At 42.9% G+C, this 22,806-nt stretch overlaps 1 protein-coding gene across 3 annotated transcripts in view; it reads right to left on the bottom strand.

The window, feature by feature from the left end:
- Positions 1–235: 235 nt before the first annotated feature.
- Positions 236–22,806, bottom strand: part of ADARB1 (adenosine deaminase RNA specific B1) — an 80,408-nt gene continuing 57,837 nt past the window's right edge. For 2 of the 3 annotated variants that reach the window (XM_071434436.1, XM_071434435.1), the window contains exons 9-11: positions 14,367–14,548; positions 8,972–9,150; positions 5,733–6,576 (exon numbers count right to left, since the gene is read on the bottom strand). In XM_071434436.1, coding sequence (XP_071290537.1) covers positions 6,400–6,576; positions 8,972–9,150; positions 14,367–14,548 — 538 coding nt within the window. In that variant the 3' untranslated portion in view covers positions 5,733–6,399. Of the gene's footprint in view, positions 2,796–3,161; positions 6,577–8,971; positions 9,151–14,366; positions 14,549–22,806 lie in introns of those variants that run through there. The other variant, XR_011680322.1, reaches the window with a different exon arrangement.

Here is a 22,806-nt window from a genome sequence, read left to right as displayed (position 1 = left end):
CTTGGGATTTGGGTGCAAAATGTCTTAAAACACACCAGAGGTGGCACAGGCCATGTGTCCACACTGCAGTCACAGACCTGTCACTTGCCCTCCCCTTTCCCATGCTCTTACCAGCTCTTCAGGACATAACCAAAGCCACCACCTGAAGGACATGCCCAGTATCTTGTGACATTTCACTTGTTGTTTTGCTGTCACTAGCAACACTGATATGAAAAAAATAATAATGAAACTTAGCAATTATATAGCTCTTTATATTTTGAAATCTCTGTACAAACATTACTTAAACAAAGCAAGGTAGTATGCAAAACAGTCATTGCTTAAAATAATCGACCAAGGGGTTGTGCTTCAGCAGTGACACTGGGAGGAGGACAAGAATGCTGGAAGGAAAGTGGCAAACCAGAGGTATAACAAGGTCTCCTCTTCAAATTTGGGGTTATGAATGGAGAAAGTGTCAAGGACAGTATCTGAAAGTGTTCTTTAATAACCTTACACCAGGTAGGTAAAGCTGATGTGTTTGCACTGTCACACAGGGAAGAGTAACTGCTTAATGCAAATAATATACAGCAATATCATACACAGGGATGTATAAATACATATTCACGCACACACACATTGGATCTTTAACTTGTTGAGGACATCTCAGCCAAACTGCAACAAAAATGGTACTGGTATGATAGTGATGAAGATTTTAAAAACATAAAAACACAGCAGTGACACCAACAACTGTGGAGCTTCCCCTCCAGAGAACAGGTATTACTTAAACTGTTCCATCTGCTGAGGCTGGCTGTAAACACAGCTCTCAATTCCTCTCTTCTGCAATGACTGAAGAAAACAAAACACAGCTACCCACAAAACTCACTGCTGCAAACACAGATGCTGTTGGTACAATTTATGGCCCATTCATTAACAGGTAGAGGGAGAGGCTTTGGCTGAAAGGTGCAGAAAAACACAGTACATGGACATGATCCAACAAGGAATGTGTGCCCTCCCTGGTCCCCAGAGCCCTGCCAGCTGCAGGATTCCACCCCCAGCTCAGTTCCTGCAGCCCCCTGATGATTGGTTTGTATTATTCCCAGCTAGAAGAAGCTATGGAAAAAGCAGTTTTAGAAGGGAAGCCCCATATAGGTCCGAGCACATGACACCAGTGGATGCACTGAGGGAAAACTGCCAGAGCTCATCCCATTTTAGGGACAAACACCTGCCTAGGGATGAATCCCCCATCCTGCAGCTCCAAACACCAAGCCTGCCTGCCCAGAGACCCACACAACTTCTCCCATGGGCAATCAAGCCAAAATTGCTGCAAATACTCCAGCTGTTTGCACAAAGGAAGAGCAGCAAGCCCAACAAGCCTCAAAAGCCTCAGATGGACACACAAAAACCTCTGTGCCTCTGCTAGCTCTAGCCCCAGGATAAACATGACCTCCTCTCCCAAGAGGAGCACACAAAGTCCAGGTGGAAACATTTAAGGTCAACTGAAAAAACTTGGTATTAGAAAACAAATAAATAAATGGACAAAGAAACCCAACAAAAACCACGCAGTGATTCTGAGACAGAACAGTTCTATTTGATACATTTTATTTCTGTGGGGTTTTAGGTTTTAAATAACGTGAGAGATTTTTGTTCTGACTCTCTACCTGAATTGCAGCTCTCTTTCCTTTTTAGTAAACTTTGGGATAATTTTCACAGTGGACAGTTAATGATGATGAAATTGGAAAGAATTCAAAGTGCAGCTTCTCTGCAAGCATCCGCCTTCCAAACATCAATTTAAGGAATGGAAATAAAACTATTTGGAAAACCACTGATATCTAAAAAACTCAAAATTTTAACTATGTGGTGACCATGACTAAGCAGTTCATAGAACACATTCTCAATTCCTAGCTGGTCATTTTTCTAAAACCAGAGTTTGGTTTCCAAAGGCAGCACCTACTCCATGACACAGGCTCTGCCTCACACTCCCAACACTCAGAACCAACAGCTTTAACTTGTGCACACTTGCTCTGAGAGCACAGTGAGCTGTGGGGCTTTCCTTGGCTACATGCACTCTTGGACATCACAAAATCATGGAATGGTTTGGAATAACCTTAAAGCTCATCCAGTTCCAGCCCCCTGCCATGGACAGAGACATGTCTCACTATCCCAGATTGCTCCAAGTCCCATCCAATCTGATCTTGAACACTTCCAGGGATGGGGCAGCTTGTCTGGGCACCCTGTGCCAGGGCCTCCCCACCCTCACAGAGAAAAAATCCTTCCCAATATCCAGTCAAAATCTAACCTCCATTAGTTTATAGCCATGCCTGTTACCCTGGCACTCCTCCAGTGCTCTCCAGCTCTCTTGGAGCCCCTCTAGGCACTGGAAGGGGCTCCAAGTCCTCCCCAGAGGTTCTCTTTTGGTGAACAGCCCTGTCTCAGCATATGCCACAGCAATGTCACAGTGAGACAGCCACCATACACAGAGCATCACCACACAGTATCAGAAAGCTTCACAGTAACTCCTCACCTCTTCAGAAGGCTTCAGGCACCTGCCCACACACTGTAACACCAGGGCACCTCAGCAGGCTCCAACCATCTGCCCTTCTTGTTCTCCAGCCCAGCCTTTTATCCCCTCCTGTTGATGCACTGCACCTGTGTGCCCTCTGTTCCCTGTGGTGGTTGGTCAGTGCCCCTGGGCACTCCATGGCTCGTTCCCTTCAATAGCATTCACCTGTCCTGCACAGCTGTGGCCACTGGGGATGAGCCCCAATCACCCCAAACTGTGCCCACACCACAGCCCCACTGCCAATCACCCCAAACTGTGCCTGCACCACAGCCCCACTGCCAATCACCCCAAACTGTGCCCACACCACAGCCCCAATCACCCCAAACTGTGCCCGCACCACAGCCCCACTGCCAATCACCCCACACTGTGCCCACACCACAGCCCCAATCACCCCAAACTGTGCCCACACCACAGCCCCACTGCCAATCCTCCCAAACTGTGCCCACACCACAGCCCCAATCACCCCACACTGTGCCCACACCACAGCCCCAATCCCCCCAAACTGTGCCCACACCACAGCCCCACTGCCAATCACCCCACACTGTGCCCACACCACAGCCCCACTGCCAATCACCCCACACTGTGCCCACACCACAGCCCCACTGCCAATCACCCCACACTGTGCCTGCACAGACACTGCAGCTCTCCCAGCCTGTCTCCAGAGCTGGACTGATGAAAAGCAACCCCAGTTCCCTGCTCCTGAGCCTTTCAGCTGCTAGTTCTCTTAGATTTAGAGGAACTGCACACAAAAAGCTTCCACTCCAGAGCTGCCTGTGCAGTAACCAGCCATGAAAAGATTTCTCCAAGACAAGGAGAAAATGAGAATTGCCAGCTGTACAGAAAGCCCACTGCTGTAAATCCCTAAGGCAGCAGCAGAGTCACTGTTCCCATCCCCAGCTGCTCCAGGGGCAGAGCCAGCTGGGCATCCCCACTGCTAACAAGCTCCTACACAACAACACTCACACAATCAATAAGAATAATCTACAGTTATTACCAGTCCTGAGTACAGCCATAAGCAAGATTTCAAGTGTTAACCTTTAGGCCCAGATTTTCTTAAAATGATCCTGCAGAACATATACATATATATATATATTTATTTTTTTAAAACATCTATTTAAAATTATCTATTTACCTAACCTATAAAACTTTACTACAAGCCAGACTGCCATCTGGAGAAAAAAAACACCTTAAATTCAATTTCAAGTATTCATCAACATTAAAGTTGTTACTCTAAGTCCTTGGAAGATCCTGAGACAAATACTCAATTATAATTATGTAAATATTCCATCAAAATAATTATATAAATATTCAATCAAATATAAGGGGAAAAAAAAAGAAAAAGTAAAGGAATAGAAGCAGCTCCCAGAGCAGCAGCACAACCTCCCTGTGCAGGCCAGCTCCCACCTACCCAACCCAGGATTTCCAGAGCCCTCAGCCTCCAAAAGCTCATCTCCTACAAAATTTGGCAGCTGCCAGAAGCTGAGTTGTCTGATCTTTTTTGCAGCCACTAGAGATAATATACATGGCAATCCCTCAGTGACACTGATTTCCAGGGAGCTCTCCTTACTTCCTTCCACTGTGAACTGCACAAAAAGGAACAAGGGATTGAAGGAAGCCAAGGAGTTTTTATTGACTCCCAGAAGACAGACATGGATTGCAGACAACCCTGGACAACTTATTTTTAAAATCCCAGAATTACCAACAAGAGGACTCTTCCTCACAAATAACCTGACACAACTCCTTTGTCGAAAGATTTTGGCATGGAACTTATTTCCATTATAGTTTAATGCTAATAGTTCATTCCAACAGCTAAAAAACTATGTCTATAATACTATTGAAATATTTTGTTCATATTTTTGACTTAATAAAAAAAAATAGTTTGAGCTACTACTTTCCTAGGCCTCAAAAAAATTCAGGGAGATGCCAACTTATGAATGAGTCCCTTAAAAATGTGTATTTCAGCTGAGAGCAGTAATGACTCCAAGGAAACACAGCTTGACCACCTTTTCCTCAGAAAAAGAAACATGTTCACACACTCAGCTACAGCCCCAAAGAAAACTGCTGCAGCGTGATCAAGACAAGGTCAATCCCAAGACTGGTGCCCCAGAGCCTGCAGAATCTGACCACAGAGAACTGAACTCCTTTGTTTTGGAAGAGGTCAGTCTGCACCTCAGTTGGATGATGACTCCAAGGGCCTTGCTGGGCCTGCAGAGGCCATGGGAGAGCTCTCAGCTTTAATGAGAACCTGGCAGGGTGAGTGAAGCCACAGCAAAGGTGAATTAACCCAGCCCTTCTACTGCAGCTTCCTCCCCAGCATCTGGAAAAGGCAGCAACCTCCAGAAGCACCAATTCCCTGAGAGGACCCTGGTCACAGCCTCTCTTGTACTCCCAGAGGAATGTTTGCTGTTATCCACAGCACCAGCCCAATGCACTGCTTGCACCTCAGTGTCTTCCTCCCAAGACATGAACCCAGAGACTCCAACTCATGCACAAGTGATTTTCAGGTCTGATCAGGTTTTGAAGCTGAGAACAGGCTCCTACTCGAGCAGAAATGTCTGAGCATTCATGGCTGGCCAGAAGTGGGTTTACACCAAAGTCTTCAACACCCCAAGGACCTGCTGACCCCAGGGGTGCAGGGGCTGAGGTGCTCCTCCTACACAGCAGTTAATCAAACCTCAGGATCTTGCTTCCATCTTACAGTTTTACATAAAGCAGAAGTGTCCACACCTTCAGGAAAAACACTTTTTAAAGGAATAGTCAGAACAGATGGACACACATTTGAGGGCAACTTACCTAATTAGCTTCATGATGCCCATCACACGTGTAAAGCCCAAAGGCAAAAGGGAATCTCAGACACAACAATTTGGCTGAAAGCAGATATAACTCACAGGAAATAAGTTTTAAGAATTGGTTTCTCTGTTACAAGAGTTTCTAGAGGAGAGCAATTAATACCCAACAAGTAGTCACTGGTTTTGGCAACTCAGGCTTGGTGCCCTTAAAATGAGCAGATTTTCTTAAAGCTGTTACATTGCTGTTACAGTTAAGATTGTATTCAGATGAGTTCCTGGGATACACAAATCATCTACTTCTAAACAGGCTTCTGCATGTTATAGACTAAACTTCTTAACTGACAAATAATTATTTTGATGTTTCCAGTTTACAATGGTAAAAAAAAATGAAGACTTCACAATGGGTATAAATGGGAGGTAAATGTATTTTTAAAAACAGAATAAAAAGCTGCATGTTAAAAACTGGCTCACAGACTAATAAATACATACATCAAAGACATGAAATTTTCAGCAGCTGGTTTTAAAGAGCAAGGAATTGGGAAAAAAACTAGCTGTCCAGACTCCATTCCGCCTCTGTGGTCTATGTACTAAAAATATCTGCAGTTGAAAAACAAGTTAACAGAGGAGTAGAATCAGCTTTGTCACCTATTTTCTTTTTTAAAAATTAAGCTACTTCCTAAAAGTGTGGTGTAAAACCTAGAGAAACTATTAATTTCTTCATGCACTTGATGACATTGAATTAAAAAAGAAATTATTTTAACCCAGAAAAAATGAGTCATTGTATACAGTAAGGACAGCCTTACTGCAAGTTTTCTACAGTAGAAGTATTTCTAGAAATACACCAGAAATTACTTTCCTATAACAAAATATACAATTATGTGTTGCATCATCATTGAGTTTCAATACTTAGGCAAAACAGAAACAGCTACTGTGAAGTTTCAAAGAAAACCCAAAGAAACCCAACTCCAAAGAGCAGAAAGATGTTTTGACGGCTGTGGAGATGCCAGAAAGCAACGCCGGACACCAGGAATCTCCAGAACAACTCCCCTTCCCCAGTGATGTGCAGTTTGTGAATCAGACTGTGAGGGAAAACTGATCCTGTTCTATGGGCTTCTCCACCCAGGCTCCAAGTCCTGCCTTCAGGAATGCTTTAAACAAACACTCTTTAGCAGTTTGATACTCCGTGGCTCCTTGCTTGGTGTCGTGGTACAGGTTGGGCTTGAGGATCTTGGAGCGCAAGCTGGAGGAAAGCTGTGGGGTTCAGAGACAAGACAAGGAGAGAGACAAGACTCCATTAAGCCAAACAGCACCAGAGTGACTGAGTTATTTAAACAGCTAATATTAAAATAAGGTAAGGATCTATCAAACAAAATGTTGAGGCCAAAAAGCCACAGGCATGCTTACTGCATGTTTTCTTTCTGAGAGTAAAGAGTGAAACCTCAGCAGTGAAAATGGAATTATCCTTCCAAAAAAATTAAAATGCAAAGGAAAGCTCATAGGAGACAAGATCCTTTGCCTACTCAGCTATAAACCCAGGAATATGCATTTTGGACCAGACAGCATCACATTAAACACTAAGTTAACAAACACATTGCTTTTCTCTATTACTGCATGAGGCAGCAGCTACCTGACCTCAAGCTGCACCAGGGGAGGTTTAGATTAGATGTTAGGGAAAAGAATTTCACTGAAAGGGTTGTAAAGCATTGGAACAGGCTGCCCAGGGAAGCAGTGGGGTCACCATCCCTGGGGATGTGGTGCTAGAGGACATGGTTTAACATGAATATGGTGGTGGTGCTGGGTTGATGGCTGGACTTGACCATCTTAAGGGTCTTTTCCAGCCTTAATGATTCTGTGGCTCTAACAGGAGGCTCAGCTTACAACAGGCTGAGATACTAGGGAAATCATTAGATATTAGGGAATTAGATATTAGGGGATTCATTAGATACTGGGGAATTCATTGGATATTAGTGAAAACACGAAAATCAGCTTAAAACAGGCTGAGATACTAGGGAATTCATTAGATATTAGGGATTTCATTAGATATTAGGGGAAAAAAACTCACTGAAAGAGGGTGTGGTGTTAGAGGACATGGTTTAATGTGAACATGGTGGTGGTGCTGTATTGATGGCTGGACTTGACCATCTTAAGGGCCTTTTCCAGCCTTAATCATTCTGTGGCTCAGCTTAAAACAAGTTGAGATACTAGGGAAATCATTAGATATTAGGGAATTAGATATTAGGGAATTCATTAGATACTGGGGAATTGGATATTAGGGAAGTCATTAGATATTAGGGAAAACACGAGGCTCAGCTTAAAACAGGCTGAGCTATTAGGGAATACATAAATATTAGAGAATTAGATACTAGGGAAAAAACATTCACTGAAAGGGTTGTAAAGCATTGGAAGAGGCTGCCCAGGGAAGCAGTGGGCTCACCATCCCTGGGGATGTGGTGCTAGAGGACATGGTTTAACGTGAACACGGTGCTGATGCTGCATTGATGGCTGGATTTGGCCATCTTAAGGGTCTTTTCCAGCCCAAAACTGGCTGAGATACTAGGGAATTCATTAGATAATAGGGAATTAGATATTAGGGAATTCATTAATTATCAGGGAAAACATTAGGTTCAGCTTAAAACAGGCTGAGGTGTTAGGGAATTCTTTAGATATTAGAGAATTAGATATTAGCGAATTAGATATTAGGGATTTCATTAGATATTAGGGATTTCATTAGATATTAGGGAATACACAAGGCTCAGCTTAAAACAGGCTGAAGTATTAGGGAATTCATTAGATATTGGAGAATTAAATATTAGGGATTTCATTAGATATTAGGGGAAAAAACTTCACTGAAAGGGTTGTAAAGCATTGGAACAGGCTGCCCGGGGAATCAGTGGGTTCACTATCCCTGGAACTGTTCAAACAATGCACGTATGTGCTGCTAGAGGACATGGTTTAATGTGAACATGGTGGTGGTGCTGCATTGATGGCTGGACTTGACCATCTTAAGGGTCTTTTCCAGCCCAAAACTGGCTGAGATACTAGGGAATTCATTAGATAATAGGGAATTAGATATTAGGGAATTCATTAGATATTAGGGAATACACAAGGCTCAGCTTAAAACAGGCTGAAGTATTAGGGAATTCATTAGATATTAGAGAATTAGATATTAGCAAATTAGATATTAGGGATTTCATTAGATATTAGGGAACTCATATAGATATTAGGGAATTCATTAGATATTAGGGAATACACAAGGCTCAGCTTAAAACAGGCTGAAGTATTAGGGAACTCATTAGATATTAGAGAATTAGATATTAGGGGAAAAAACTTCACTAAAAGGGTTGTAAAGCATTGGAAGAGGCTGCCCAGGGAATCAGTGGGTTCACCATCCCTGGAACTGTTCAAACAATGCATGTATGTGGTGCTAGAGGGCATGGTTTAATGTCAACATGGTGCTGCGTTGATGGCTGGACTTGGCCATCTCAAGGGTCTTTTCCAGCCTCAATGGTTCAGTGGCTCTGACAGGAGGCTCAGCTTGTACCAGGCTGAGGAAGCACAGAGGCACAGTGCTTGTGTGAGTGCAGCAAGGCCATGCAGGTGTTTCCCTGGGCCCTGAGCAGAGGCAGAAGCGCCCCTGGGGCCGTACCTTGGCGTGGATGCGCATCCAGCGGCTGTAGAAGGCGTGCTTGCAGAGGCGCGACGCGCGGCCCATCTCGTCCTTGCCCGTGGTGGCATTAATGACCTCCAGGCCTGAGTCTCCCACTGTCCAGTTCACACTGAAGTTTGGGGCTTTCCCTGGCTGGCGGGCCTCTGCGTTGCTGATACCTGAAAGAAAAGTGGTGGTTAATGATGATAATAAACACAAATGCTTGACTTTTGGTTTTGTGTTGGGAGGGTGAACAGTCTTAGAAGATCTTTTATTTTGAGGGCTCTCTCCTGCAGATTTTTCACCCACTCACAGAGTGACATCTCACTCTCATTCTGGCTAAAGTGGTCTCTAGTTCTGTCCCTCCCAGCAGGGCAAGTGTGCACTGCTGGAAGAAGCAGCCTCCTTGGCAGAGGGGGTCATGGAGAGCTCTGTGGCAGGTGTTCATGGGGTTCACCTCACTTCCAAATAACTATGAACCCTGGAAATGCTCACTGCCAGGCTGGATGGGGCTTGGAGCAACCTGGGATAGTGGAAGATGTCCCTGCCCATGGCAAGGGGTGAACTGAGATGGGCTTTACAGTCCCTTCCAACACAAACCATCCTGTGATTCTACTGAAAGCGAGCCCCATGCTCAGCACCCTCCACAAAGCCAGAACTGGCAGATATTTGGGTCTTCCAGCACAAATCCACTGTGTTCCAGCTGACTCCCCACTCCACAGGCCCAGTGCTGCACACTGAGCCCAGAGACAGGGAACCACAGGATTCCAAACAGGACTCAAATCACTTTGCTCAGGTGTTAAATGAGGTTAACATCTTCCAACTATGGCTCTACCTGCAGGGATGGAGAAGCAAAGCCACCACAATCCAACCCAAGTGCAAATTGAGTCTGGCTGCCTGCCCAGGGCAGGATTTATTCCCCACAACACCCCAGTGCCCAAAGATGGACTAGACACAATCAAGGTCACAGCAGCTACTGCCATGCATGAGTGACTCCTCAGACATTGCAGGGGTGTCAAAACTCTATTTAAAATGTCTCAGGCACCTCACCAGGAGAGAACAAAGCACTGGGGCCATTTCTTCTTTCTAGTAAATATAAATCCCACTTTTACTTTAGGGCAGCTCCCACCAAGAACCTATTTCACTGTTAGGCCAGGTCCTACACTTAATAAAATCTAAAGAATTAGTGGAAATCGAACATGAGCAACACAGCAGGATGCATTTGTGGCTGATATCTGGAACACAATCCAATAAAGCTGGGCACTTGGGAGCAGGACTGGCTCACCTGGCTCAGTCTCATGGCACCTCTGGGCCCAGCACTGAGAGTGGGGAAGGTCAGAATGACCCAGCAAAATTCAGTTTGCTTCCTATCATCAATTCCTCATTTAATAAACAAAGAAAGAGTTGAAATATAAACCACTGAAGCTGTTGTATTTTTACTCTTGGTTTGGATCAATCTTGCACTATGACTGATAAGAAATAATTAACTGAATAATAACAGAAAATAACCTATTATTCCCCATTTTCTTAAAATATAAGCTGAAAAAAATGAGAATTGGCACAAAAGCTGGTTTTACCAAAAGTACTGAGGGAAAAGTGGTAAGAAATTGATGCCACATGACAATTCTTTGTCTTTTTTTTTTCTTTAATGACATCTATGCTACTACCTTTTCTTTCATTCCATACACTATTAAACAAGTACAGGGATCAGACAGAGGTCATCAAGTACTCCAAAACACTTGTGATATCACAACCAGTCCCACAAGCAAATCAAATAGAGATGAGAAAGCTGAACATCCAGCATGCACTACATTTCCACTGCAATTATATGATTCTATTCCTTGGTTTTGGATGAATTAATTATTTTTTCTTTAAAACCACCAAAACCAGCCCAGATTTAAAATTTCAAATAGATTTAATTAATAACAACCCATTCAGCTGCTTATTTGCATGCAAGAACCCTGGAGAGATGTCAAAGGAGTCCCTGATGGTGGATCACAAGTAGCAGGGGCAGGGAATAAAGGTCATCTCAAAATCAAGGCATTTGATAAAACTTTAGGTGGGTCATATCTTCTCCCTCAAAATCTAGACATGAGTATAGCACAATATGCTGAGATTAGAAACAGAAAAGAAATTTAGGATAGAAAGTCAAATATTTTAGTCTTCTTTGAAAGCTAATAGAACTACATCTATTTAGAGAACCTTGCTCAGAACTTATTGTTGAGTATTATTACAAAGGGATATAACAAACAAAAGCAAAGGTCACAGCTCTTTGTGCCACTGCTTATATAAATAATGAAGTTTGACAGTTCTTTGAGGAGAGAGCTAAAACAAGCTTCATGAAAAAGGACACAGAAAGCTGAAAAACACCAATGTGAACAGGAGGATAAGGTACCAAGGGAACGGGCAAATAAAAAATAATCACCACAAGTTCTGCTGAAGGATTTATTTTTGTCTACCTTAAAAACAAATTCACTAACACTTGGATAAAGATGACCTCTTTGGGAAGAGTGAACACAGCTGGAGAACCTCCATCTCAGGGCAGACCTGGGATGTGGGGGGGAAGAAAACTGAGGTAGGATCATTGATGACACTAAATTACTTTTAAACAGCAATAAGAGGAGCAATAGCAAAAAAGTAGCATAAAAAACCTCCCATACTGGGTGTCTAGGCAATAAAAAGAGAGATTAAATTCTTCACAGATAAATATACAGCAACACATATTAAGAAAAAACTCAAAGCAATCTTGCACAAGGAGCGCTGGACTTGGAGCTCTCTATTAGCATTCAGGAATGAGATTTTAGTTCCTAATATTCAGTCCTACCAAAAGGCCAGGTCAGTCACCAACAGCAATCAAAGAGAACATCAGGAATTATCAGTGAAGTGAACAGAATATATGCCACTACATGGACTAGTATTGCTGCTTTACCCTGAATATATATATATGAATATATAGCTACTGCCCTGGTCTCACTAGCACAAAAATGGGGCTGCAAAATCATCCTTTATGTGAAAGGGTCTCTGTGCAAGGAACAACAAAGGAGACTAAGGCACCTCAGCTTGCAAAAAACATGATTTATGTAGGGAGGAATATCTCAGAGGTATAGAAAACAGTGTCATCACCACTGCTTATGGCCTGGATCTCACAGAGCACTCAGGAAGATCTAACTGAGGAAATTAGCAAAAAGGAAGTTTCTCTGCACAAACCTTGGCACATTCCACAGTCCTCCTTTCTCATGGAGGCTGTGGATGACAAAAAGTTGAAAGCATTTAAAAAAATGGAACCAGGAATGAGCAACTGAAAGATGTGTTAAGGATTTGTACAAAGATCTCAGTCCCTGACTCAGACTTCAGCCCAGGTGAACTCCTGCATGCCCATCTCCCACAGTGGCTCCCCCTCAAAAAGAGTTTGTGCAGGTCACCCTGCAGATGGGCAACTTGATATTGGCTGATTTATCCAAGCACCCTCACTCTGACTGAGAAATCCATTTTTTTTTCAGATTATTCTACAAATTGACAAGATTCAAACCTGTCTTCTCTTCAAGCCACTTCTCAGAGAGAGCTCAACTGCCCTCAAAAGCTGGATCCTGCAACCAAGGCTTCCAAGAGTCAGCACAGGAGGGAGTTTTCTATGGAGAGATTTCCTGCATCCCTCAGCTGAAAAACACCTGCTCTGGTAGGCATGTTCCCCACTGGAACTGAATATATGGGGATGTGTTAGTGGTGGACAGGGCAGTGCTGGGCTCATGGTTGGATTCAATGATCTTGGGGTCCTTTACAACCTTAATGATTCTATGACTCAATCTGCTGGCAAAAGGGCTAAATCAAAGTCTCTTATAAAGAAACAAAGATTATAAAAGGACAGGTTTTAGCAGTACAAACAGTACCTCAAAATAATTTTGACTTACTGCAGGTGCCCCAGCAGACATGAAATTTGCTGTATTAGAGGAAGAAAATCTGTTTTTACAGTGCTTTCTCAGCTAAACAGGCAGGACAGTGGGGCAACACAAGAATTTCTGTTCTAGTTCACTCTGTTGGTGCAAATAAATCTCAGAGAGGGGTGTGTGTGTGTGATACAAGAAAGAACACAGAGCTGGAGACAGGTATTTCTGCCATGCTTCTTCTAGTTAAGAATACACTGAAAAATATGTGAATCCAAGAGCACATGGGCAGCTACACAAATGCCCCAGCTGAATCTAACAGCAGAGGTCAGAAAATCAGCTTTCAAGACTGAACCAGTAACAGAAAATACATCAACATAGTTCTCTGCCCAAGCTCCTAAAGAACCTTGCTGTACAATTTTGAGATGTGTATTTTTGTGAAAACTCCACAGCTGAGAACATTTCCAGACTCTCTCTCTGCTGCACAGCAAGTCCTGGCTCAACTGTTTAAACAGATGGTTCTCTTTCATGGGAAATAGATGATAGCACCATTGCAGAAAGATGATTTTCAAGACGACAAGGTACTGTTACATGCTGTGAAAAGGATAACAAAAATGCTTCTCACCCTGCCACAAACCTGCTGTCTTGAAGGACTGATAAAAATTCCCCAAAATCAGGCAGAAACAGTCCATGAAACTATTAGATATTTGGTACAGAGTGTTGCAACTGTTACTTACTTGCTAATATAAGGACAAATATGTTATTTAATATTTTTATACGTTCTAGTTCAGGGAATCCTTATTACCTTTCTTACCTAAAGAAATACTCATTGTTGACAATGCTCTTTTCCCCACTCCCTCCCTAAATCTTTTTTAAAAATTCATGTCAAACTTTCAACATGCTTTAAAATTATGAGCTGCTTTTTCTTCCCTGGAAAATAAACACATGCCAAAAGCTAACCTCTACAGAACAAAGCAGTAAACACAGTGAGTGAGAGAGAGGATGAGATTTCAGTTTTAAAGCTTTCAGAGCATTACTGAAACAAGCCATTTTAGAATTTAAGACAGGTGAGGTGTTATCTCCGTCCATTCTGAGTTGATAATTAACCTAAAAATTGTGAATCATGTTGGCACACTGATGGATGAAGGGACCACTCAACAAAACTCTGCAGTGCAAGAGAAGTGACAGTGAGTGCTAACACACTATTCCACAGGTGGGAGGAGATTTCCCTAAGCCTTCAACTCTGCTCACATCTCCCTGGGCATGCTCCAGACAGGCACGGTGTGAAAACTCACCCCAAAGTTTCATCCCCCAGCTCTTTCCAACTTCTAAAGGTCCTTGCTATGGTATTTCTGACTGGGTGTCTGTATTATGTTTGGACCACAGCTTCTCTATTGCAAGCAGCAAGCAGTTTACTCACAGCACACAGTTTGCAAGGCTTTGAGAACTACAAAATCACAATGCTACTGGAACAGACTTGGTTACCGGCACGGCCTTCTCCATTAGATACTTGCCACTAAGTAAAGGTCTGTTGAGTGTATAAAGAGGTGGTAGATCTTCTATCTCTGCTATCCTCTGGTAAACGGCTCTGGATAGATGATCCCCATGATATAAACTCCCCAAGATGATGCTAGAGAAGTAAATTGGCTCCACAAAGAGGCTAAGTAAGGCTCCTTGAATACCCAATACGTTCCACCTAAGAGGGAGGGAAAAACAAAACAAAACAAAAAACAAAAAAACACTTTCTTTTTAATGAAACAAGTAACATCTGCCAGACATAACAGCAGTTAATCACAATGGACCAGACTTTCAACCCTTCCTCCTGACTAGCACATGACCATGGTAGCATAAACTGTGACACCTGCCAGAATTTCAGAGATCAGCTTAGGGGATACTCAGTGTAATCCTGAGTAAAATGACCTAAAACAGGAGCAGACTCTGTAACTTGCACCCCTGCTAACACGTCTGGGGATGCATTTTCCACCACTCTAATGCCAGAGATGGACAGGATCATTCAATGGGAGAAAGCCAAACTGAGAAATTGTCCACCAGAAACAGCAGCTGCTATCTGCAGAAGACACCTGGCAGGGAGAAGAGCATCCTTCCCAGAGCACAAGAAGGATTCTCTGCAAGACCTCCATACCTCACCACCACGAGGAAAGGCCTGTCCTTCAAACCCTGGCCCATGTGGCCACATCCTGCTGACAGAAAGGGCATGTGCACTGGCCTTTGAGCAGGGACAAAACTGACTATGAAAACTGAAAACATGCAAAGAATGCATACAATCCTTGCTCCCTTTAGATACTTTACAGATTCCAAACATAAATCCCTGTCTGGGCACTGTGGTTTACACTGGATCAGGTCTGGGATATAGAATGCCTAGGAGCAAAATCCTGATTGTGATATTTCTTTTTTTAAATTGTGCTCATTTGATAAAGTTTTAGCTCTCAGTGTCTCTGTAACTGTCACACAAAATACTTTTGAAAACCTCAACATCTCCTGCAGAGTATTTTCACTGCCTTGCTCTGAGGAATGCTGAGGCACTATGAACATAGCATATTTCAGTCTTGGAACCCAGCATGGTTTGGCTTGCAAGAGACCTCAAACAAAATCTAGTTTCAAACCCTGCCATGGGCAGGGCCACCTTCCACTACCCCAGGCTGCTCCAAGCCCTGTCCAACCTGGAGCTGGAGTCCAACTGCAAAAGCCAGACACAAGCAGCAGGAAAAGGTTCCTTTGGTGCTTGGATGAAACAGAGGAGCACAGAATGGTTGTCCTTATTAAAAAGCCCATGCTATACCAGGCTGCAAGGTTCTCCTAGGAAGCCAGGGAATTCAGATGCTGCTAACAGTGTTTCCTGCAGTTTGTGCTGGGCAGGATACACATCAGCATCCTTTCAGGCTAGGAACTCCACACCACCACTGTTTCAGTGCTGCAATAACTGAACTACACTTCAGGACTTGCAACATGCTTCTTTTTTAATATCAAACTGGTAAAACAAAGATTATAATCCAAAGAAACTATTTCTTTGTATACCTTTAGTGATGGTGAAAATGGGGGCAATATCCATTAATTTACTCACCCATCATTAAAAAACCTAGCCTTAATAAGTGAATAAAAATACTGTACTAATATATGAGGTGTATTTTACATGGAATAAAGGCATATTTTTTAAAAGACTGAGAACACAATCAGCAACCAAGTGTCAGAGTAAAGATATCAAGTGACAATTGTTGCTTCCCAGGACCAATATGCCTTTCTTACTGCTACAGACACAGGTAATACTATGGAAGAAACATCTGGAAAGAGAATTCAAGACTAAGCATTGCAAAGACAAGGCACATCCCATTTCACATTACATGATCAGTGCTCAAGTGATGATAGACATTTTAAAACAGGCCAAAGCACTCCTCTGGAAAGCCCTTACTTCCTAAATAAACCCTCAGCCAGACCCTTTTCCTTACTTCTGACTTCAGTATTTCCAGAGCTCATGTTTTGCTGCTTCCTCCCACAGCTGGTGACCTTCTGTGGTGCAGAAAATGAAAGCTGACATTTGCCTTGTGAAGCTCTGATGAGAGGAGGATGAGGAGAGCTGAGCAAGCCTCTGCAGAGAGGACTGTATGAACTGATGTTATATATGATCTGTATGAGCAGTTTTTCTGGGCTGTGCTGAATCCCCTCTGGCCCCCCAGCACACACTGTGGGCTCAGAGCAGTGGGCTGTGCAAGCACTGCACAAACCACTCACACAACCAAAACTCCTCATGTTCAGTGGGCATGCAGTTGGTTTATAAAACTAGCTTTAAATCTCATGGTTATAATAGAAGAAGATCTACTTCTCTACAGAAATGTATTGTTGTATCAGAAACTGGTTATAGTGCAGAGACAAACACAAAACCCAAAACAATCACATAATCACTAAGGCTGGACAAGCCCTCTAAAATCATCAAGTCCAACCACTACACCCTGTCCAGTACAATCCTGTTCACCACAGTTCCCAGGTGCCACACCCACACACCTTCTGGACCCTTCCAGAGACACTCCACCACTTCCCTGGGCACCCTGTTCCAATGCCTGGCCAAATTTTGCCCCAATATCCAAGCTGAACCTCGCCTGGCACAGCTTGAGGCCATTTCCTCTGCTCCTGTCCCTTGAGACCAACCCTCAGCTAACTCTGCCCAACCACCAGGGAGGTGAGGAGAGCAAGGAGCTCACCCCTGAGCCTCCTTTCCTTCAGGCTGAGCTCCCCCAGATCCCTCAGCCTCTCCCTGGCACATTTATGGTTGTGTGCTGCAGATCACAGCAGAGTGAAAGAAAGGACTGCAGGGAGACTTTCTTCTTGTTCCTTTTTTATCCTGTACTTCTGTCAAGCAGTAATATCTCACTTCCATCAGCATGTACACTCCAACAACTTTTATGAATATAAACTGAGAAGGAACCACCACCACACATCAGTTTTCAAAAGGCCACAAGCATCACCTCCAGAAGTGGTAAAACTGCCTCATCCTCCAGCTTACAAACACAGACTGTCAGAACTCACACCAACAACTGCTGCCAAAATAGCATTAACCTTTACTGAAAGTAACATTTCTTTTGAAATTAAGGGGCCAAATGCTGCAGTTCACTACAAACCATGCAGGGCAGAGCAGAAAAAGCAAAATGCACTGCAGAAAACTTCAAGTCAGTGTTGTCTTTCCAGTGGAGCATTTAAACAATGGATTTTTTTTTTCTTCACATAAAAATAGCATCAGAAAAGAGTTAAGTAAGTGAAGTGACCTAAGTCTAGCTTACAAACCCAAACCTGGGTGCTAAAGAATGAGCATGGACAGAACACAGGAATGCTGCCATGACATCCACAGATACTGAAATGCCTAAAGTGAGGCATGTAAAGCTGAGAGTTACAGATGGGAAAGAACACCCAGGGAAACTCTCCCAGTGTAAACCTTCTCACTGGAAACACCTGCAATGCTTGTCTAAGGTAAGCAAAAAAAATTGTCTTATGACAGTATTTAACATATCCTGAGTGTTCTGGTTTTAAGTTACTACAAGAATTTTTTCTGACAACCTTCAAAAACTTTACCTTAAAGTAATGACATTTAAAGTGCAAGCTCTTAGATTGGTATAAACAGCCACAAGATTTACATTCAAACTGCTAACATTTAAACAGAGGTGCCCTGATCTGAGCTGGGGTACAGCTAATTGTGGTTCCTTCACTGTTGGAGTAGAAGGACAGGGTTGGGAAATGCTCCTTCAAACATCCCAACACCTTTGCAGGCTCATCCCCAGGCTTGGCCTTTGCAGATCCATGGACATGGGCTGTGTTCAACTCCTGTCAATTTACACAGAGGAATTTACTCTCTGTGTACTGTGCTCACCTGATGTATTATAGATCAGCACCTCAATGGGAAAAATCTGAATTTTATCAATTTGTCAAACTCACTGGTTTTCTTATTCTATAAGCACTGATGTATATCTTGTTCATAACAGTCTGGAGGATGGAGGCCCTTCCTCAACCTTTCTGCTTGTTCTCAAGCACACTGCACTGAAACAAAGAGGGTGGAGAGAGCAGAGACTGACACCAAATCAAGAGGAGTCCTCTCCTCCTTGCCATGTTGGACCACCATCTGCTCAGGGGTATCTACAGTGGGTTCCTAAAAGGTCTGTGGATTTCTTCATGAAATGCAGCTGATTTCACAGCTCTTGACACATGAGAAGGTAAGCAAAATTTAACTCTCAGCAACCCTTTCACAGTGTGCTGGTAGCACATCTTGCCAAAAATAAAACCAGTTAAAAACACACATGCCACGTAAAAACTCTCCTCTGAACTTTCCAAATGCAAAAGGTACAGAAATTCTGTTATTCCCATTTTTTTTGACAAAAGGCAGGATTGAGGGAGGCCTAACAGCAATAAGTCATCAAACTTCATGTTAATATCAAACATCTTAGTTACTGATTTTCATGCAGAGAGGAGCATAGGGAAGGGGAGTCCCTATGTGTGACCCACAATGGTGTCCATATGAACTAGTGCCAAAATTCATCTCAGGAAAATAAAAGTCCTGCAACTACTCAAACAAGGCAAAACCTGACAAGTGCTTACAGTTCAAAGAGCTTCTCATACCAATATTATTTATAAGCAACAATCACTATGAGGAAATGAAAATTATTTAGTTGGCACTTCATTTATCACAAATTTCTACTTGCAACTGATGGCAAGTGAGAGAAGGTGTCACCGTGGAAGATGTAGCACTAGCCCAGAAACCACTTCTCTTTGAGGTAGCACAACTTTAAACCTGATTTCTCTTTGTCTCCTAAAGAGATTAATTCTCTGTGACCACTCCTCTTCAAGAGCCACAGTTGTAAACAGGCAGCAGTATCTTTACAAGGAGTGAGAGCTTCTTTTAAATCAAGTGGCTGGGTCAGCAGCCCACTCTACAAACCTTATGTGCAGGAAGTCTCTGGTCTTTGACAGTGGCTCTTCTCACAACACCATTTTAGATTTGCAGTTACAGACATGAAAAAGTCCTCCCCTTGCAGCTGCACTGAGACAGGCAACCACACAGCTCTGACTTGCCCCAGCTTTTTTTGGCATTGCCTGGATTTGCTGCCTGTATGTTGTTGGAGACTGAAATGTTATAGTTTATGATTTCAACATCTTCATGAAGAACCTTTGCCTATTACAGAAAAACTGTATAAAAGCTGCAGAGAAAACCACCAAAACCCTGAATGGGGTCCTGGACTGCACATTGATGAGATAAAGTGACTCAGGTCTGGGCTGGGGGATGAAGAAGACATTCACAGAGGGATCAAGCTAGGCACAGCTTGTGGCTGGAGAGCACAGCCCTGGGGCCATCAGCTGCCAGGCTGGCACAGACCCTGCACCAAAGGCAGGAGGGAGGAGAGGTTTTGGGTGTGTGGTGAAAAAGCCTCTGCTCAGAGGCAGTGAATGCCATCCTCTGCTGTGCAGAGCTCAGCTGTGGAGCCCTTCACCCCAGGAGAAGCTGCAGGACAGCTGAGGGGGTGTCATGGTCCATCAAAGGCCCCCCAAAGCGATGCCCAGACCCTGCACCAGAGCACTGCACGTGCTGCAGCACATCCAGAGTCCTGCAAGGAACAGTGTCCAACTGGCCCCCTGCAAGGGAGGCATGTGGGCATCCCCACCTGCCCAAAACTTCCATTCATCCACTGCATTCTGTACCTCTCAGGGCTGCAGGGGACCCTCAGCACCAAGCCCAGATGGAGGGGAGCAATGAGGCATCACTGGGACCCTTGGAAGGGTGATACACTCCTACCTAATCCCTGTCACTCTCCCCCTACCCCCATACACACTTTTTTCTCTATTTCTTTCTTTCCTCTTTCTTTCTCATTGCCTCTTTTACTATTAAATAAAACATATCAATTTTTTGGCACCAAGATCTCACCTCTTTTGGTTTTAATCATGTTTTCTGGGTATTTTTTGAACATTCAAAGTTCTGTCCCTTTTGTACACAGAGACTTAGTTTTCTTTGTTCTTCTTGGTTTAAACCAGATTGTAACATATGTGAGCTTAGCTGAGAGGTTCCATAATGGTACACCTTGGGTAGTCATTTCTAAACACCTGCCTCAGGTATTTCACCCAAGTGCCACAAAGCCACCATGCACTGCAATTCACATCAGCTACTGCCACTGGGTTAAGAACTGGTGAGGAGAAATGCTCACTATTGGGGAAAAAGAGAAAGACTGAGTTACAAATGTCTGTTTGGATTTCCCACTCTGAATGAGCACAAGGCTCAGTGGATGGGTGTGTGATGTTCTTTCAGACAAAATATCAGAAAAATATTTTCTCTTCTTTAAAGTAGAAGAGAATGAATGACCTCCCTTTTAACAACTCAACTGAGAAAAGTTTTTCTCAGCTCCTAGAGCTTTTCTAAGAAACTGTGTGATAAGGAATTTTGTGCTTCTCAGCAGGACATTAGCCATTAACTGGAATGTTTACTGAGAAGCTAAGTAATTATTTGAAACCAAAAATATGGGCAGAAAAACACATCAAAAGAAAAATGACAAAAATCAACATTGTGAAGTACCATGGCACCAGGCCAGCACACATTGAAAACAAATGCATGTATATAATAAATGTTAACTCTGGTCAGAAACCACCCTAACCCCTTACTGCAGAGCCACCAAGCTCTAACACACCAGGACAATCCTGCCTTAATGCTTCCAGTCCAAGTGGGATTACACTCATGGCCCTCCCACGTTTCTCACAACTGTTCCTGGATGTTCCTAGCAGGTCTAGGAGGGTGCTGGGCAGCACACTGCAGCAAAGCACCCAAAGGCTGGAAGCAGCCACTTGGATTATCCAGATAATCCACAGAGATGAGGCACTTCAGGTGCAAGTGGTTTGATACAACTGCAGTCCCACACCCCAAATTCATCCACATCTTTCCCAGGCTGTGACTTGTGAACCTCTGGGAAAGCTCAGCGGCAATTCCTGGGTCTGAGGCATTCTGGAGGACCCAGAATGCTGGACACTATGGAGCAAGGCACTCTTTCAAATGCAAATGGACAAAACATGTCAGGGCAATGTTGAAAAAAAAAAAAAAAAGATGAAAATCTGGGCCTCCTTACCCGTCATAAAGTCTTTGTTCTGTGTCAAGGGGTTCTATTTGCTTCCTTCACTGGCACAAACAAAATTATTCCCATTAGCCCCAAGGAGAGGTGACAGCTAGCTATGGAAGCAAGAAATGCATTCTGTTCTGCATCACACAAAATCAACAAAAGAGACAAATGTGTTCTAGCTCAACAACTGGCTTTTTTTTATATTTGCAATGACAATGTGATAAAAGAACGTGGTTGGGAAAAGCCCCTGGCATGAAATTGGGGATTTATTTGGTGAATTTTACTGAAAGTATTATAAAAGAAGCCAAAATGTCATTTTTGTAGAATTACCTTTCCCCAGCTGCCTGTCCTACCTTCTGAAAGGCCCTATTCATTTATGTTAGAGGTATTTAAACTAAAATAAAATGTCCTCCTTCAGTAGAGATGGTGATTACTTGAGACAAGACTAAAGGAATGAAGCCATTATATAACCTTCCTCCTCTATTTTTCATTTGGCATATGCAGTTCACAAGAATAATTCCAGCTTAATATCTTTATTAAACTTTAAATCAGGCTAACAGGGACTTGAGAAAACAGCAAAGCTCTTTTAATTAAAACATATATAGCATACATATCAGTGAAAATAACTAAAGTATCATTAGCTGAAAAATTTGGAATTTCTCATCTACTTTGCAAGAGCACAAAGGCTGCAAACATGCAGACTCATTTAAAAAAACTATGATTTGCAACTCTCCCATCCTTCCAATGCTTGTTAAAGAATACTACTGATTTTTTTGTCCATTTATCATTTTAAAAACAAACAACAAAAATCTTTCAATCTTTGTCAAAGAGAACAAAGGAATTTGGAAAATTTCCAAAAAAGGAATTTGATGACATATAAATTAAAATATCGTTCTGGAAACTAAATATTTAATTTCAATACAATATTTAAATTATAATTAAAATTCTAGAGTAAGAACTAGAAGTGCCCATCAATTAGGATATTTTTAACGGGGACACTTTTTACCATAAAAAATAATAAAAATCTAAACTATGCATGGAAAATGTAGGAATCTTTAATATCATGGAATGGTTTGGTTGGAAGGGACTTGAAAGCTTGTCCTGTTCCATCCCTGTGCCATGGGCAGGGACACTTTCAACTTGACCAGGCTGCTCCAAGCCCCATCCAACTGGACTTTGAACATTTCCAATGATGGGGCAAGGGCATGTATCACCAGAGGAAGTTATTCAAATATAAGTAATGCAATAGACTTATTGTACTCTTTTCCTAATGCTATACTACTTCAGGGGGAAAAATATCTAAAATATTCCTCTGCTATTCCCTGTGATAGAAATACAAAACAAAGCTGTCATGACTTGA

Source organism: Agelaius tricolor, unplaced genomic scaffold (genome assembly GCF_023055355.1).
Source record: "Agelaius tricolor isolate 1412-34295 unplaced genomic scaffold, bAgeTri1.0.p SCAF_10, whole genome shotgun sequence".
Classification (NCBI taxonomy): Eukaryota; Metazoa; Chordata; class Aves; order Passeriformes; family Icteridae; genus Agelaius; species Agelaius tricolor.
The sequence above is the reverse complement of the archived record's forward strand: the minus strand, read 5'-3'. Positions and strand labels throughout refer to the sequence as shown.